Consider the following 18,062-nt stretch of genomic DNA (forward strand, 5'->3'; position numbering starts at 1 on the left):
TTTTAAAATTAAAACTATCTAATAAATTCTTTAACTCTCATGAAATTATTTTAGACTATTTTAAATTAAGACTACTTAATAATTTCTTTTATCCTCATGAAATTACCTTGGATGACAGATAAAATGAAACAGACTGAAGCCCAGGTCCCATCCTCATCATAGCATTTAGATCTGATATATATATATAACCCATCTCATGTTTAAGAACTTTATCAATTATAAGTCAAATACTTAGGGTACTTTTCAGATCTAATATGAAAATAGAGACCAACATTAATGTTACAAGAATTTGTTTCTCACATTAATGGATTATCTAATTACTGATGGCATCATATAATGTGATTGGCTAAAATATTATTGAAAATGACTACTATTTATACATCAAGAACATAAACTGAACCATTCAGATACTAAAGCTTCAAGTCTTAGAAATTTTATTCCATGATAGCAACTAATCCTTGCTTAGCTTAAGCTCCACTCATCTACTGTATTTGTATTGTGATATGTCCTATCCTCATAACCCAGCCAGCTCAAATAAAATGCTTGCAAGTAGCTCAAACCTTCCAAGGAAAACCCTGAAAATCAAGAAACAAAATGATGACAAGTTGTTCTCAAAGCAACTAACAAGCCAAAAGGGTATGATCTCCATGGCCAAGCCCAAGTTCTCCATAGAAGATTATCATGGAGGGTCTGCTGTTGCAGTTCCATTCACTTGGGAATCTCAACCAGGCACTCCTAAGATTAACCATTTTAGGGAAAACCCTCTTCCTCCTCTAACTCCACCACCTTCCTACTTCTATAACAGCAGTCCCAAACCAAAACCCAAAACCAGAAAGCACTCCAGACCTAATAATCTCTTCAACTCTATCTTCCCCAAGCGTACAGCTTCTACAAGAAAAACAGCCTTCCCTGCTTCTCCTGCTTCCTCTTCTAATTCTTCATCTACTTCTTCTTCTTCTTTCTCGTCGAGGATCGCATCAACATCTTATTCTGTTCCATCTTCACCAGTAACAGTTTCAAGGGGTCGAATTCGCTGTGGGATATCCAGTCCCAGAAAATCTTTTGAGTCATCGAGAATGGTGCAACAGCAGGATGAGGATCATGAACACGAATGTGAATCTCCTGTTTCGACGTTGTGCTTCGGGAATGGCGGCCGCGGAGCCAGTGCTAGGTCTCGGGGTTTCTATGCATCCATGATCAAGGTATTGCTTAGAGATGTTTAATGGTCAGAAGTTCATAATGTAATATAATTTTGTTGAACTTTTTCCATGTATCAATGAACTGGTTCTTGATGATCAGCTCAGCTGTTACCAGCTGATGAAACAAGTGGCTTGCTTATATTAATTGTTTCTTGAATGAATGAAATTTTATCATTTTTCTTTTTACTTTATTTTTTCTAAAGTTACTTTCTTCCAAGAAATTTATTATGCAATGATTTTTGGTGAACTCTGTTGTATTAATTTTACTTTTCTTTTTTAGGAATGTAATTCAGCACTGGTAAATTTCACAAGTTTTTACATAAATAGTTGGATGTGTATAAAGTGGAATATAATGCTTTTGTAAGAAATATGATTTTTCTTTCTTTTCCTTTTAGTTTTTATTTTTGTGTGAAGGGTTCAGAAATAATATTTAAGACCTTCTCTTGTGATTAATTGATGAAATCATCAACTAAGACTTATTCAGTTTTCTTTCTTTTTGGCTTTCAATTTGCTGTAAATTAATATCTCCCATTTTCATTTCATTACGATATAAGTGCAATAATATGTATAAATAAATACAAAATTTCATGTCACATTAAAGGAGAAGAGGAAATTAGCAATTTTACAATATTGAATTGCTAGCAATTAGAAAATAACAATGACAAAGAGAGAAAGAAAAAAAATATAGGGAAACGGAACTTATATTAAAGAAACTCTTAACAAAATCTATTCTTCTTATATCGGAATTTTTCAAAAAATGCAAAGATTTAACAATAGTGACTTATGTGGAATATTAAATCGAGGCTTAATTTTAAAAAATCATATAAATTTGCTTCCTATTAAATTTTTGTGCTACCATTTAAGAGGTAGTTATATTTTTTATTAATTAGTTTCAATTTACTTGAACTCGAGATTTTAAAACTCTAAAAACAACTTCAGAATGAATTTTAGTATCTCTAATTAGTTTAAGAAGTAAATATTAAACGATAGAGTATGAAAATGTATTCATAAAGAGATAAATTACTTAAATTGTAAGCAAAATTATTTTTTTAATTTCAAGAAAGTAACTATATATAATATAATACTAAAATTTAATTAAAAGAAAAGAAAAAAAGTAGTAAATAGTCCCGAAGTTGTTGTTACTTTAATGGAATTTTAAGCAATTGAGAAAAACTTATTCAAATATATTGTATATTTCTTGAACTCTATGAGTTTGCGCATGGTCAAACAGATCTTGGATTACCAATATTCAAAAATTCATTCTATAATGTTACTATAATGTAAGAAATGCCTTGGCACACCATCACCATTGGGCCTTGTCTCTAAGTATGTGAAATTTAATATAAATAAAGAAAAGTCAAACATTAATTAATACTCAATTAAATTATGAGTTAAAAAATCTTGGAGCTGGTTAAGCATTAATTAGTAATTCCATAATGGTGTTCACTTTAGGAGTCCCTACACGTGACCACATGGTCTCGCATTGAATTTAGGCAGTGATTCTGCTTCTTCATCATGCATTAATTCTCCATCTACCTTTTACTCTTATTAAGAATTTTTTATTTTATTATTTTGTTCTTTTTAATTTGATGGGCTAGAGTGGAATCATAAATTTGCTAGAGTAGGAACAAAAATTCGCAGCATCTCCATTTAACCAAAAAAATAAAGTGGGGAAAAGGATCATAGGCTAAGTAAAAGGCCAGTTTCTTTTCAGTATTTCTAGCCTTTCAGGTGTGAGATTAAGATTACAGGATTGCAGGTATGCTAAAACCATGAGATATTTAAATTATTGTTTAAGATTCGTGCAATTTTTTAAAGGCGAAATACTTATGTGGCTCCATGAGTTTTTCCAATTTAGTCATGTGCCCATCTGAATTTTTCTTACTTTCTATAAGTCATTTAAACTAGTTATTTTCGACCATATAAAATTTCAATTTGCTTTTACTATAACGTGTGTGTCAGCATCAATTTTTTCGGATTTAGATATCGAGGAATTATGAAAAATCCGATAATAAAAGTTACTGCTTTTCTCGAGTCTCGAGAGACTGAGGACGACCAAATCCAATTATGATTTGGATAATTGAACCAAAAAAAACTCTTTGAAATCTATTTGGACTTAATTGATAGAAAAGATTAAGTATGAAGGGTGAAATTATGAATTTTGGAAGTTTAGGGACCAAATCACAATTTCTTCAAAGTTTTTGCTCCCCGAGCCAAGCGACTTTGCGTATAGCCGAATTTGTTGCACATAGAGCTGATCCGCTCAGCACAACTCCATGGGCTCTGAATTGTCGATCCTATGTCGTTTTACTATCCTTTTTTAATATAAAACGCCAAAAATACATTTTCTAGAACATTTTATTGATAAATATTTAAATTTTATAGATTTTTAATAAATTAAATCAGTATTTATTAAAAAATTCTCCTACTAAGTTCAAAATTTAAATTTTTTAATTATAGATATTCATTAAAAGTTGAAAACATATATCGAAAGCTCTTAAGATTTACTAAATCTTTCCCTATAAATAGAATAGGATGCCCTTGAGCGTAAGGTTGGTAATTTTCACTAGAACAATAATAGGTTTTCAGCAATACATACACTCTCAATAATCAAATACAAAAGCTTTAAACATTATAGATTCCTATCCTATTTTCACTTCAACCTCCTTCTCATCACGTGAGACTTGAGGATCTGCATAATACAGTGACAACATGAGGATTTTAAAACATCCATATCATCTTTCTTCTCTTCTTCTCTAATTTCTTTATTACTTTTTTTAATCTTTATGTTATTAGAAACATGCTAGGATTTTGTAGTTTCTTTCAATGATTATTATTTTTTGTGTTATATGTGTTAGAATTAGATTTAGCATGATTTGCATGTTTCTATGATATGCATATTTCTTGTGTTTTAGATCTGATAACTTTTGTGTTTTTAGGTTTAGAATATAATAATCCTATACTATTAATGAATAGATTAACATGTTAGATTTTCTTTGATAATAATTCACCTATGTTTGCATGATTAGATCTAAGTTTTATTAATATCATATGATTAACCTAATGTTTATGCTTTTTAGAAGTTGTCATCTTTAGGTATTTGCTCACTGTAGATTTCTTTTTATTTGTTTTAATGCATTTTTATCTGAAAATTTGGTTATTTTATATGTTATTTTCGTGCCTTGAACATATATTAACCTTGTTTTATCTATTCCATGCATGTAAAGTTGGAGTTTCGGGATTGGAGTGCTAAAACAACCAAAATTGGCTTTGAACAAAAGTGTAGAGTCGATCGACCCAATGCATAGTCGATCAGCCGTGCATTGAGCCAACTGGCTTTGTGATGTTACTCGTCGATACTTTTACCAAATTTATCCTGTTTTGTGATTTTCGAGCCTTATTGTCCTTTTTGTCATTTTGGATTTAGATTAGTCATTTTTCAAGTTAATTAATTGTAAGAATAGTTGTAATAATTTAAATTTACTGCTTTCTTTATTTTCTGCTTTATTTTGATAGATGAATGTCAAATAATTAATGTTTGATTGTAAATTAAAATTAGATATCTAGACATAAGCTTAAAATTGGATTTTGCATATAAATTATTGTTCATTAAATCAATTATTAGTAATTCGGACCTAAATTTAAAACTTATTTAGATTTAATGGGCTTTGTTATAATTAAAGTTAATCAATGAATTCGCTTAGAATTAGAAAATTGAGTTGGGCCTTAGCATACAAAAAATTAGTCCACTTAGGGTAAGAATTTGGTAATGAAAAGCATAACTTGTAATTAAATTAGACTAGGTGGGTTTTCTTGTGCATAATTAAGTAGTTAACTTAGGCTAATAATATAAATGGAATTAGGTCTAACTAAAATGAACTAGATTTAGGTGGACCTCACATACTGAAGTGATTGATTGTAGAATTATAAATGTCGTGTTTAGAGGAAATAGCCTTAAACAATTAAATTAAAAATAGAGATACACAAATAAGAAAGTTGGTTTCGCGATTCATATCTGGATATGGCGAAACTTTCTTATGGAATCTAGAAACGCTATTCAATTAGTAAAAGTGTCCCAAAAAAATTACCCAGGTGATGATCCCCTTTCTCCACGATAATATCTGTGACTAGTTAGCGTGTTATTGATTAAGTTGAAAAGTCTTATAGTGTCATAGTTGCTAGAGAAACTTGAATGCGTGCTCGAAACCACTTACCACAACATGCAAATCAAGTGTGCTAACATGGCATTATAGATGACAAGTGTTCAAAGAATACTGTAAAATAGTCACAAAAGCAGAATGCGGTGTTTTAAAAACCATAAATCCCTAAATTAAGCCGAAAAAATAAACCTTCAATAAGCCTACCCAAATATACAACAAAAATTCGTCATATTCAGTACCCAATAAAAAAGACTATTGCAAATTGGTTCTTTTAAAACATTTTTTGCACATTATTGCAAATCGGTTCTTTTAAAATTTTTTTTGCACATTGATTTTGAATTCGCGGAAGCAACTAGAGGATTGAGCGGGTCTAAGTAGTCTATTCTTTATGATCATCGAATTGGTTGTCCTGTCGATACCAGAATTATCAAGATTATTTGGTTACTTTGGTTGCCAACTGTGTAAGATCCTTAGCGAAGAAGAGACTTGGAATGGCTGAGAGAGTTCACGCCCGCTGCTATGGGATTGTTTGAGGGTGCATGTAGGAGACACACGGCAGTTCAATCTACTGATAAGTTTAAATAAGGGTGTTGTTAATGTTAATAATGTGAAGACGATTAGGAGTGCAAGTAGAAGAAAGTTTCAAGTGTAGAGTATGGGGAATGAAATGGTGAGTGGATAATAATAAAAAATTCGATTGGGTCTTTTGGGTAGATCACACTGAAGGGATCTTATTATTACAGGAGAAAGGCAAAAGGTGTAGCAGTCAGAATTCTACTGGTTAAAATGCCAATTTTCTCCCGAACTTAGAGCTAGTGGGTAATTAGTTTATATTTTAATTTTTATAATTAATTTATCCAACAACTTGACAAAAAGTGGCCAATTCACCCCAATTAAATTAATTAGTTAATACAAAAAGTTCAATTTAATTTTTAAACTTCATACTAAATATCAAATTTTATAAAATAACTTTTTATCGAGTTAAAGTAAAATTATTTAATTCTAATATAATTTACTTTAATTATCTAATAAAAATAATTAAATAATATTTTGGATTAAGAACTTAAATTAATTATTATTACCAAACTCATATAAAATTATACTTTTATAAATTTAGAACAAAATCTTAAATATAGCAATATTTAGTCTTATTTTCTAATGGAAAAGTAATAGCTTAATAATTTTTCAGTCTCAAACTATATCTGAAATTTACCACAAAGAAACGCTAAACATTTATAAAATTATTTTATTTAATATTATCAAAATTTATTTGAAATATCTTTTTAGATTTTCTATATTATTATATAATCATTGGATGAAGATCTAAGACTGAGTACATACTAATTAAATTATTATTTTTATTAAAACTAAATTAAATATTGCTAGAATCTAAGATTTTATTTTATTTTTTTAAAGCATAATTATATACGAGTTTGATAATATAATTTAATTTAAAATTTTTAATTAAAAACATTATCTAATTATTTTTATTAAATAATATGAATAAATTACGTTAAAATTAAATAATTTTACTTTAACTCAATATAAAATTTATTTTTATATAATTTGACATTTAGTATGAAACTTAAGGATTAAATTAGATGTTTTATATTGAGTAAATCCTCTGATTAGATTCAATTTACTATTTATACTAAATTGTCAAATAAATTGGTCAAAAAAATTTAAAATCTGAGTTAATTGCCCATTAATTTCAAATTTAAAGGATAAATTGGAATTTTAGCCGAGTTCCGCTGGGAAGCTAAGCAAGTGTAGGTGAATGGGTGTGTTTCCAAGTACAAGGTTTCCGTAATATTACGGCAATAATAATGGAGGCTTTGTGTTTGAAATTCAGAAAGATGTTGGATCAAGAGAAATTGAATCCTCCATTTCAAAGATGTTCATGACGTTAAATATGCATTGGACTTGTTTTTAATCAAGACAGTATCTAGAATGTTTAATATTTTCTGAATTTTTAAAAATTTTATTAAATTAAAGTGAAAAAGCATGATTGTGTAAACCAAATGGATTTGCATAATGACTAAGCTAAAACAAATAATTAACAATAGTTAATAATCTAAGGAATTGAAAATGATAACTAATGTTGACCTAAAATCTTGAAAACTAAACTGAAATACACTAATATCATTATTAAGTGATTATTTATAGTACTTTATATCTTGAAAGGTTGAGAATCATAAATACTTGAAAATTTCTATATATACAAAATTTCCTCCTAATCAGGATCAAAATGGTTCTTATTGGTAAATTTTCTTACCCATGACATGGCTCTAGAGAAGGATGAGGAGCAAGAAAAGGAGGAGGAAAATGGTAAGGAGAAAAAGAAAACATTTTCTCTCAAAAGAATATGGTAAGGGCTAAAAGCACTCACTATTGAGCTCTATTTTATATTGATTTTATCTTCAATTGAGTTTAATTTATATGTTTAAAGCTTGGTATTTAGTTCTTTTAGACATTTTAAAGATAATACATGTCAAGGAGGTGATTGGAATCGAAAGGCATGATAATTGGGTAAAGAAAATATACTTTTATCCAAGATTGAGTTCCACACAAGCATGACACGGGAAGCCACTTGCCCGTGTCACATTTTGGAGTGAAATGGTCAAAGTGGCAGAAAGTTTTTATCATGACACTGGGAGCACACGCCCTTGTAGCTTGGCAAAACATGCAGATTTCAAAGAAGCTCACACGGAAAGATGGCACCACCATGTGCCTTCCTGTGTCACCCAGTCAATATTGGCCGAAGCTCCATAGGGTTTACATGGGAAGCCTATTCACCTGTGTGACCCTCCCGTGTGACCAAGAAGAGGAATTCAAGCTATGAAAAGTAAAAAACGTGACACGGCCTTGTGGTACTCGTGTGGATCATTAAAATTTACTATTCAAGGAACTTTTAGGGCTATTTGAAGGGTGTTCGATCATTATGTCATCTCTAGAGAGAAAAGCACTTAGAAAACTTATTTTCTTTTCGTTATTTAGGTTTTTATTGGTTATTATTCAAGGAAGAACATCATTTCCACCTTTGTTTTTTAAGATTGAAGATTGAAGATTGAAGATTGAAGATTTTCATTTATTTTCTCATCCATGAATAGTTTGAGATCTTCTTTCATTATTCTTCATTTCTTTGCAATTTGTAGGAACTAATTTTCTTGTTATTTGAGTTTTGATGAACCCTAATTTATATTGTATGGATTAATTCAAGTTTATGTAAATAAGTCTTTTCTAATGAGTTGTTTTATTCTTTTGATTGCTTAATCATCTATTTCAATTGATAAGTTGACGTACTGATTATGATTTATTTTCATAAATTGATTAGAGATAATTATTTATGAATTAATCGTATCTTAGAGATTGAGGATTGATTGGGATATTGTAGATAAATCTGCAAGATCATTTTAGTTTAATAGTTCCTTAATCTTAATGCATGACCTAAGCGAGTGGAGTTGAGAAGAGATTCATTTCCCTCCTCTTAGGAATTAAGAGTTTAATCACTTGAGAAATATTTTTATCTAATGTTGTGGAATGTTAATTCAACTTCTAGATTTGATTTAATTGTTATTTGATTCATGAAGTATTTAACTTATTAGGGGGATTCATTATCTAAATAGGCTTTGTCTTTGATAAATATACTAATTGTTTACTTTTTGTTTTTAACATTAGTTTATTTTGAAATATTAGTATATCCAAACAACATTCTTTTTGCTAAACATTAATATATTGATTGAAAATAGTATTTACAATTAGTCCCGAGTGGAACGATACTCTTATTCATCACTTTATTACTTGATACGATCAGTGCATTTTGCCGTGTGTAGATAGTACGCATCAGTATATCAAAGAGTCAACAAGATAGTGAGAGCTCAAGTGAGTCTGAAGAAAGCGAGATTAGGATGAAAAGCTTATTAAGCTTTCAAGAGAGGTGAAGGAGATCATAAAGAACAAAAGGAAAGACAAGATATCCTTTAAGAAGTCATCTTCAAACTTTCACTCCAACTCCAATCTAAGCAAGGATAAGAAGGACGATCTGACTTGCTATGAATATGGAAAGCAATGGCACATCAAAGCAGATTGTTTCAAAGACAAGAAAAAGAAGAATATAAAAAAGAAAAGAAGAAAGGATACAAGGCAACATGAGATGATAGCTCCTTAAGTGAAGAAGAAGAAGAAGAAGAAGATATCAATCTTTACTTCATGGCCTTGAAAGACAACTTCAATAAGGTATGATATACTTCACACTATTATGATGATGAACTCATAAAAGTCATAGCCCACTCTAAGTGTAAACAATATCATTTTCAAATGAAGTTTTACAAAGAAAGATATTCAAAATTAGAGGAAGGTTTTAAGTAATTCGAAAAACTTATTTTAAAAAAACTTGTTTTAAGTCTCAAGACTTCTAATATTGACCTCAAAAGCTCTTTTTTTGTTAATCTCTTTCATTTTTTTTATTGCATTCATATTTTGGCATATGATGGATAGTCACATATATCTTGTGTCTTGAAAGTAATATGTCAACATATCTTATGTCTTGAAAGTAATATGTCAATCTTAATGCTAATATCTTCCTTTTTAATCTTGATCTCTTTTGATTTGCATCATTTTCTTACTTTTTATTTCTCTCTTCAGTTTATTGCCTACCCCTCTTTTTGACTTGACAAAGGAGGATAGAAGCAAAATTAAATTGATGTTAAATTTGATGTAAACTTAATTTGCTAAAGATCGTAAATGGATCATAAGTTAAGATGGAACTTATCCTTTTCTATCTTATGTGACTTAAATAACATTGAAATTCAATATTAAACACATAACTTTTCTTATAGTACTTTAAGTTTTGGAAGGTTCCGCATCATAAATACTTTCGACCAAAACTAGCATATAAAACTACCTCTTAATCATGACCAAAGTAAAGAATTCACGACCACTATTAAGATTTTACGATCGCAAGGTGGCTAAAGGATTAAGAACTCAAAATCACAAATAATTTGCAACCGACATCATGACCAAGAAAGGGGACGTGATTGGTTGATCGCGATCACGATCCTCATATAGCCATCACGATTTTTATTTGAGTTAGCAAACTGTAAACGGTTAATTTGTGTGCCAATGAGCCAGAGCCAAGTTTTACTAGCTGTTAGATTTAATTAAAAATTATGATCGCAAAAAGCTTATCTCAACCACGACTCAGCAATCTCTACTAGAGTCAGGTGTCACGTGAGTTTTGTTTTATCTCTAAACTTTGCCCACGTGCGGCCTAGCTCATTACTCTAGCACTCTCGGCAAAAAATTTTGTATTTAAAGCTCCACGGTGTGACACAAGGGTTCTCTATCGCTAATTAGCTCTCACAGTGCATTTAATGTTGGTTTATAATTGTTAGAGAAGATCTGTCCTAACCGCCTTTTGTAATGGTCATATAAAGGGGAAACACTATAATACCCCCTACACTGATCATATATGATATATGAACAACCACATTTAAGGCTAATTTTTTGCATATTGATTGCTCAACTTTCTAATTCAATTTTTTTTTTATACTTTTTGAGTTGTTCTAGAGCATTGATTACTTTTTGAGATTTCAATGTGAGCCTAAATACTTGAGAATATATAATTTAGTATGAGCCTAAAAACGCTAAATCTAGAAATGGGCTCGAAAAATCTCGTTAAAAGTGAAATTGAGGAAATCTTAAATGGATTTTATTCTTTTATAATAAAATATATAATTCAGTACCAGCTAATTAATTTATTCAAACTAGTTGTTTATCTGTGAATTGCACGGTTATTATTATTTTGAATATAATAAAATAAGTTTATAGAAAAAATATAATACAATTTTAATATTTTATAGTTCTTTTCATTTTTAAAAAATAATTTAAAATATTTTCTTAATAAAATTTTTAATGTTCAAAAAATTTTATTAGTTCAATAAATATAAAAATTAGTTAATATAATATTAAAATTATAATTAAAATGTTATTTTCTAGGTTTAGGATCATTTTTAATTACAAAAATAACTTATTAGTTATATTAATTATACAATAAATATTGAAATTATACAACAATATAATACTTACGTATCAAGCAACAAAAGTTTTTGTCAAAATAAATATATATGTCAGAAAATCTTTATATCCTTACTTATTAATTAGATATAATTAATATTAAACATAAAATCAATATAATATTTGTAAGAATCATGAATCATTATATAATTAGAAAATTAATTTATTAGTTAATATAACTTAAAATATCATTAAAATATTACTTTTAAGACTAGAATTACAATTAATTAGATACTAATTTATTAACTAGTAATAATAAATATAAAAATTACATATCAATATAATATTTGTATGTCAAAGATAAATACTTATATTCAAGAAAGTTTTTTTATCAATAGTTAAATAATAAATACGTATGTTAAACTTTTTTTATGTTTTATGAATACATACATACATATATATATATATATATATATATATATATATATATATATATATATATATATATATATATATATTTATTTATTTATATTTATCTCAAAATTGTAAATTGAGTGGGCTTTAATAAGATTGAGATTTCTTTTTTTGGGTTTTTCTATAAAAGGAAAAACAATCTTTGAATCTTTAGCTTTAAAAATAATACCAGCAGTAGTTACTTTGAAAGGAGTAATTAAATTGATGAAAGGAGTACCCAAGATAACTGTTTGCTGTAAATCCTTTGTAAGAATAAAAATATTTTTTAAAGCAATAGTATTATTTAGAATTGCAGCTTCAGTTTTACCCGCAATCCTAATCTTTGAACTATTGGCTGAAGTAAACCTTTCTTTAGTTTCTTGATGATACCTTTTAGGAACCAGCTCATAATTGATACAATTAAGTTCTGCTCTTGTATCAAATAAAGCGATGGTTTCTATTTGGAAATCAACAGGGAAAATGAGTTTTATTTGAATCAAATATTTTCTTGAAGTAATCTCTTTTAAAACATTAATGAAGTTTTCTGGAACATTTTCAGAAACCTCAAGATTTTGAAAATCATTTTCTTCTTCAGAATCAGAATCACTATTCTGTTTGAGAATCAGGCTTTGGAGCAAAACAGAATCATTTTGTTATTTTTCTTTCAAATCTTTGAGCTCTGTTTTGATGGCTTTGATTTCTTTCTGAAGTTCTTGGACGATAGGAAGAGTGTTTTTTTTAGCTTTTTCCCTTTATCCAAAATCATAGTAAGATCATAAGTGTTCTTACTAGAAGAGGGGACAAGGGTTTCAGTTTTTACGATTTCTTTCAAAACTTGTTTTTGGATTTGGGGGTCATTAATATGCTTGACGGCTTCAAGAAGAGCTTCTTGTTCCCTAGTGAGCATATTAATATTCTTTGAAATATCTTCAGAATCTGATTCAGAATATTCGGATGAGGTTTTGATTTCATCAATTTGAAACTCTTCCTCACTATTCGAAAATTCTGATTCAGATGAATCAACAAGAAGAGCTGAGATTTTGCTCAAAATTTTATCTTCTATTTGGAGCTCATGGAGTTTTTTAGAAAACTTGCAATACTTTGATGTATGGCCCTTCTTGTCACACACAAAGACCATAAAGACCCCGCATATTCCACATGCACCATACAAAGAATCCTTCACCCCACAGATTGGGGAATGGATTTATACTCATCAAGATCTTTTCCAACTTCCCTCCAAAGAACCTACCCATCAAGCCTAAACACTTCTTTCAACTATTGGGATTACCAACAAGCTTGGTTTAATACCTTTCTTCTTCAAAACGAAGGACAAAGCCATTCCTGGCTTTTTTACTTCGATACAAGCTCAATCCAAACTTCAAAGATCCCCTATTGGTTTAAACAATGGTAGAATTTTTATGGCAATGTTCCTGAGACCATAATTCCAGAAGTTCTACCTCTATTTAACATTTTCAAAGCCCACTATAAACCAAACAAAATAGAAAGACGTTTTCCCCCGTTACTTCTATTTTGTTCAAACTTTTTCTCCCCTGGGTATGTGTATGGTATTTCCATTTCAATCAATCAGCAGATGGAGAAATCATCCTTGCCCGAAGGTTCAAAGTCAAATGGTGGGACAAATTTAACCACCAAGAAAAATTATCACTAAAGTTGGTACAAAATTTCCTTTCAAAAAATAGCTTCTTGCCACCTCCGAAAGAACAGACCACTTTCTTGGCACAGAAGTCCTTCATTATTCCAAAGCTAGCGGCGGCTCAGACAGAAGAAGATTTCTTACAGTTGATTAAACAATTGTTGGAAATCGCCTCTTCCAAAGGAAAATCAAAAGCTTCATCTTCCTCTTCTAGCACCAGCTCAGCAGCAATAGACCTAGATGGTGACTCGAACGAAGATAACTGTTTTAAAATTTTCAAGCCCATCAAATGACACAATCAGAATTGCTGGCATTATTGATTAGTTGGAGAATGAAGTAGATCTAGTTCCAATGATGATGGCTGAAACCATAATTGGGTTGGACATGTATAAAACCCATCAACAGTTTGGTGGCAGCCTTATTCTCTTACAAGTAAGCAGCCAAATATCTTTTTCTTTTGTTATTTTGTCTTGACTTTTGCCTAAGCCACTCTTTCGGGTTTTCGACTTAGCAGACTTATGTCTTAACTTTTTGCCTAAGCCACCCTTTCAGGTTTTTGACTTAGTGAACTTTAATTTTGCCTAAGCCGTCCTTTTAGATTTTCAACTTAGCTTTTCTTTTTTTATTATTTTCCTTTATTTTTTGTCTTTTCTTTCTTTTTTCAAATTTGGTTGCACGAGAAGCTTTAGATATTAACCATCCCATGGAACATCGACAAATATGAGCCAAAGCATGTGCAGGTTCGATCCATTACTACCCCGTAGGACCATGATAGCTGGATTTCCTTAATGAAGGGCATTCCAGACACACTTATCTGCTGGACTTGCACCTAGTAGAGAATCAAACATGTCACGCTCATGGTGTACGGTGAATGTGTACCTTTAATTGGATTATGGGCATGCACTTTCTATACACCTATAAGACTTTACCGTTAGTACTAGCAGAAATAATAAATTTTAGAATTCCCTCCTGAGTTTGAGGGCTTTCCATTGAGACAAGACTTTCTGGATAAGATGGAAAGACTCTAGCCCTGGCAAGATATAAAGCGTAACTTTGATCCTGAAGGCTATCTGACCACGGATGACAACTTCAAAGCTTCGGTCACTTCTCATGGATTTGCAAGGTTGAAGCGGACTCGAGAGCCAGCTGTTGAATCTAGGAATGCAGATGTAAAGAGAAGGAGAATATAAAATATGCTTTTTTTTTATATCTCAATTTTTTTGCGTAGGACTTTAGCTTAGTTTTTTCTTTCAGTTAGTGCATAGCGTAATAAACAAACATATATATATGTTTGATAAAAATTCTAAGTAATTTATTCATTTAGTAAAGGCCTAGAAGAGTACATTTTAATTTTTCATAATACAACTCCTGTCATTAGCCAGTCATTTCAGATTTTCTAGCTGATTATTTTCTTTCTTATTGGCTTGATTTTTGCTTGACCAGTCTTTTTAGGCTTTCTGATCAATAGGCTATTTTTTCTATTATTATTATTTTTACATATAGTATTTCTTAAGATGATCCAGGTTAATTGGCTTAGAAAACTTGTTCCCTTCTAAGTCCAATATCTTAGTGGTACTCTTAGGTATAATTTTCTTCACCAAATATGTCCTTTCCAATTAGATGAACTTCCCTCTTAGGTTGAATATAGTAGGTCTCGTATGTTTCAAAACTAAGTCACCGAATCTAATTTACTCTGGCTTTACCTTCTTATTGAATGCCGAGTGGTCCGTGAAGACAATGGTTTTGGAGAGAACGAGGTATGATCTAAACTTGTCGAAGGCGTAAACAACCGCCAATAACTCCTTCTCTGTGGTGGTGTAGTGTTCCTGGGCTCCTGTCAAGGTCTTGCTGGCGTAGTAAATGGGTTGAAACTTCTTTTCAATCCTCTGTCTAAGCACAGCTCCAACTGCATAATCACTAGCATCACACATCAGTTCAAAAGGCAGCCCCCAATCAGGAGAAACCATGATTGGGGCTGTAGTTAGAAGTTTCTTCAGTAACTCAAAAGCTGCCATGCATGCATCATCAAAAATAAAAGGTACATCCTTAACTAACAATTGAGTGAGGGGCCTAGCAATCTTAGAAAAATCTCTAATAAATCTCCTATAAAACCCTGCATGGCCTAGAAAACTCCTAACAGCCTTAACAGAACTAGGAGGAGGTAGCTTAGATATTACTTCTACCTTAGCTCTATCCACCTCCATCCCAGCCTGAGAGATCTTATGCCCTAAAACAATCCCCTCTCTTACCATGAAATGACATTTTTCCCAGTTTAGTACCAAGTTAGCCTCAATACATCTAGCTAACATGCGCTCAAGGTTTGCCAAACAAAGAGAGAAAGAATTACCAAAAATAGAGAAGTCATCCATAAATACCTCCATAGACTCCTCAATCATGTCCTCAAAAATAGCCATCATGCACCGCTGAAATGTAGCCGGTGCATTGCACAGTCCGAATGGCATCCGTCTATAAGCAAACGTCCCATAAGGGCGGTGTGAAGGTAGTCTTCTCTTGGTCCTCGGTGCAATAGGAATCTGAAAGTAACTTGAAAAGCCATCAAGAAAACAATAAAACATGTGGCCTGCTAAACGTTCAATCATCTGATCAATGAAAGGAAGAGGAAAGTGGTCCTTCCGAGTTGCATCATTAAGCCTACGGTAATCAATGCAAACTCGAAAGCCTGTTACCGTCCGAGTCGGGATCAGCTCATCCTTCTCATTCCTTACCACTGTGATGCCTCCTTTCTTGGGTACAACTCGGACTAACCCACGAATCGCCGGAAATGGGATATATCAAACCTGCATCAAGAAGTTTAATTACCTCCTTCTTTACCACTTCTTTCATGTTCGGATTGAGTCGTCTTTGAGGGTGAACGGCCGGCTGGCCCCCAATGAAATCTTATGAGAGCAGAAACTTGGATTTATGCCCGGGATATCGGCTATATTGAAAGCAAAGGCCTTCTTGTACTTCCTTAGAACTTCCAACAGCATGGCTTGTTCTTCGGGGAGTTAGATCGGCCGCTATGATTACCGGTAAGCGCTTCTCTTCATCCAGGAAGGCATAAACCAAGTGGCTCGGTAACTCCTTCAGCCTAAAACCGGTGGGTCCTCGAATGAAGTCTTTACTTTCCGCACCCCAGACCTGTCAAGAAAAAGATAGGGATCAGTTGACAAGCTCAGCTCAGAAGCCAATAAAACAGCGAGTTGCTCCAACACTTGCTCATTGGACAACTCCTCCTCATCCTCAGCTAATGCTACTTGCAAAGGGTCAGCACATAAAATTTCTTGTAAATGGGACTCAACCACATCATCAATAACATCAATAGAACATACAGTATTATCATAGTCCAGTGACTGTCTCATGGAAGTGGCCAGGTCAAAGGTAATGGTCTCATCATTAACTCTAAGCTTAAGCTTTCCATCGCTTACATCGATAACAGCCCTCGATGTAGCTAGGAAAGGCCTACCCAGGATAAGAGGCACAGTGCTATCACCCTCCATATCCATTACCACAAAATCTACAGGAAAGATAAATTTATCTACCTTTACAAGTACATCTTCAACAATACCTCTAGGAATTTTAACAGTCCTATCTGCTAATTGAACACTCATCCTAGTAGGCTTTGGCTCATGCAACCCTAATTTGGCAAATAAACTAGTGGGCATTAAGTTAATACTGGCTCCTAAATCAGCCAATGCACCACTAATTGATAAATCACCAATCATACAAGGGATAGTAAAACTCCCTGGATCTCGTCGCTTGAGTGGCGTTTGTTCGGAGAATACTGAACACTCCTCATTAAGCACCACTGACCAAGATCCTCCAACTTCCTCTTGTTGCTCAAAATCTCCTTTAAAAACTTGGCGTATTTGGCATCCCGTGAAATTGCCTCAACAAAAGGTAAGTTAATTTTTAACCGCTTAAATAAGTCAAGAAACTTACTGTATTGCTTGTCCACCATATCCCTGTCTCAACCTTGCAGGGATATGGTACCGGCCGATGCTCCCATACAGGCTCTTTGCCTGTCTTCTTTCTTTCTCTCATTCTCTACCATCTCAAGGTCCGGTCCTTCCTTACCGGCTCGACCGCACGATTGTATTATCCTTATCGCATTAAAGGCGAAGAACCAGTCAAATTCTTACACCGAACGCAAGGTGATAGCTTTGCAATGCTCCCTCGGGTTTGACTCTGTAGTGCTAGGGAGCGATCCTGAAGGTCTCTCTGAAAGCATCTTAGAAATTTGGCCAATTTGAGTCTCCAAGTTCTGAATCGAGGCCTGCTGATTCCTAAGTGCACTATCGGTCACTGGAATCTTGTTTCGTAGATGTCATAAACTTCATCATGAGCTCCTCTAAATTTGACTTCTTTTCTTGGGAGGAGGAGCTTGTGCGAGCCCGGTGGTTGTTCGTGGCTGTTGATGAAGTCTTTGGAAACCTGGCGGACCCTGGGCATTATTGTTCCTCCAACTGAAATTGGGGTGATTGCGCCATCCAGGGTTGTATGTATTGCTGTAGGGGTTATTCTGCTGTCTTGGGGCATTCCCCATATAATCAACCTGTTCAACATCAGAAGATATAGTAG

The 18,062-nt window shown here is 32.2% G+C and overlaps 1 protein-coding gene across 1 annotated transcript; it reads left to right on the plus strand.

Moving 5' to 3' along the window:
- The first annotated feature begins 386 nt into the window (after positions 1 to 386).
- LOC8282743 lies at positions 387 to 1,420 on the plus strand. Its single transcript, XM_002517673.4, has one exon. It carries the CDS (start codon positions 504 to 506, stop codon positions 1,221 to 1,223), a length of 720 nt encoding a protein of 239 aa, XP_002517719.2. The 5' UTR covers positions 387 to 503; the 3' UTR covers positions 1,224 to 1,420.
- Positions 1,421 to 18,062: the final 16,642 nt, after the last annotated feature.

Source organism: Ricinus communis, chromosome 2, assembly GCF_019578655.1.
Source record: "Ricinus communis isolate WT05 ecotype wild-type chromosome 2, ASM1957865v1, whole genome shotgun sequence".
NCBI lineage: Eukaryota > Viridiplantae > Streptophyta > Magnoliopsida > Malpighiales > Euphorbiaceae > Ricinus > Ricinus communis.

Excerpts from the sequence above, each read along its gene's own strand:
- LOC8282743 (XM_002517673.4), top strand. The coding sequence starts at position 504 with ATGTCCTATCCTCATAACCCAGCCAGCTCAAATAAAATGCTTGCAAGT.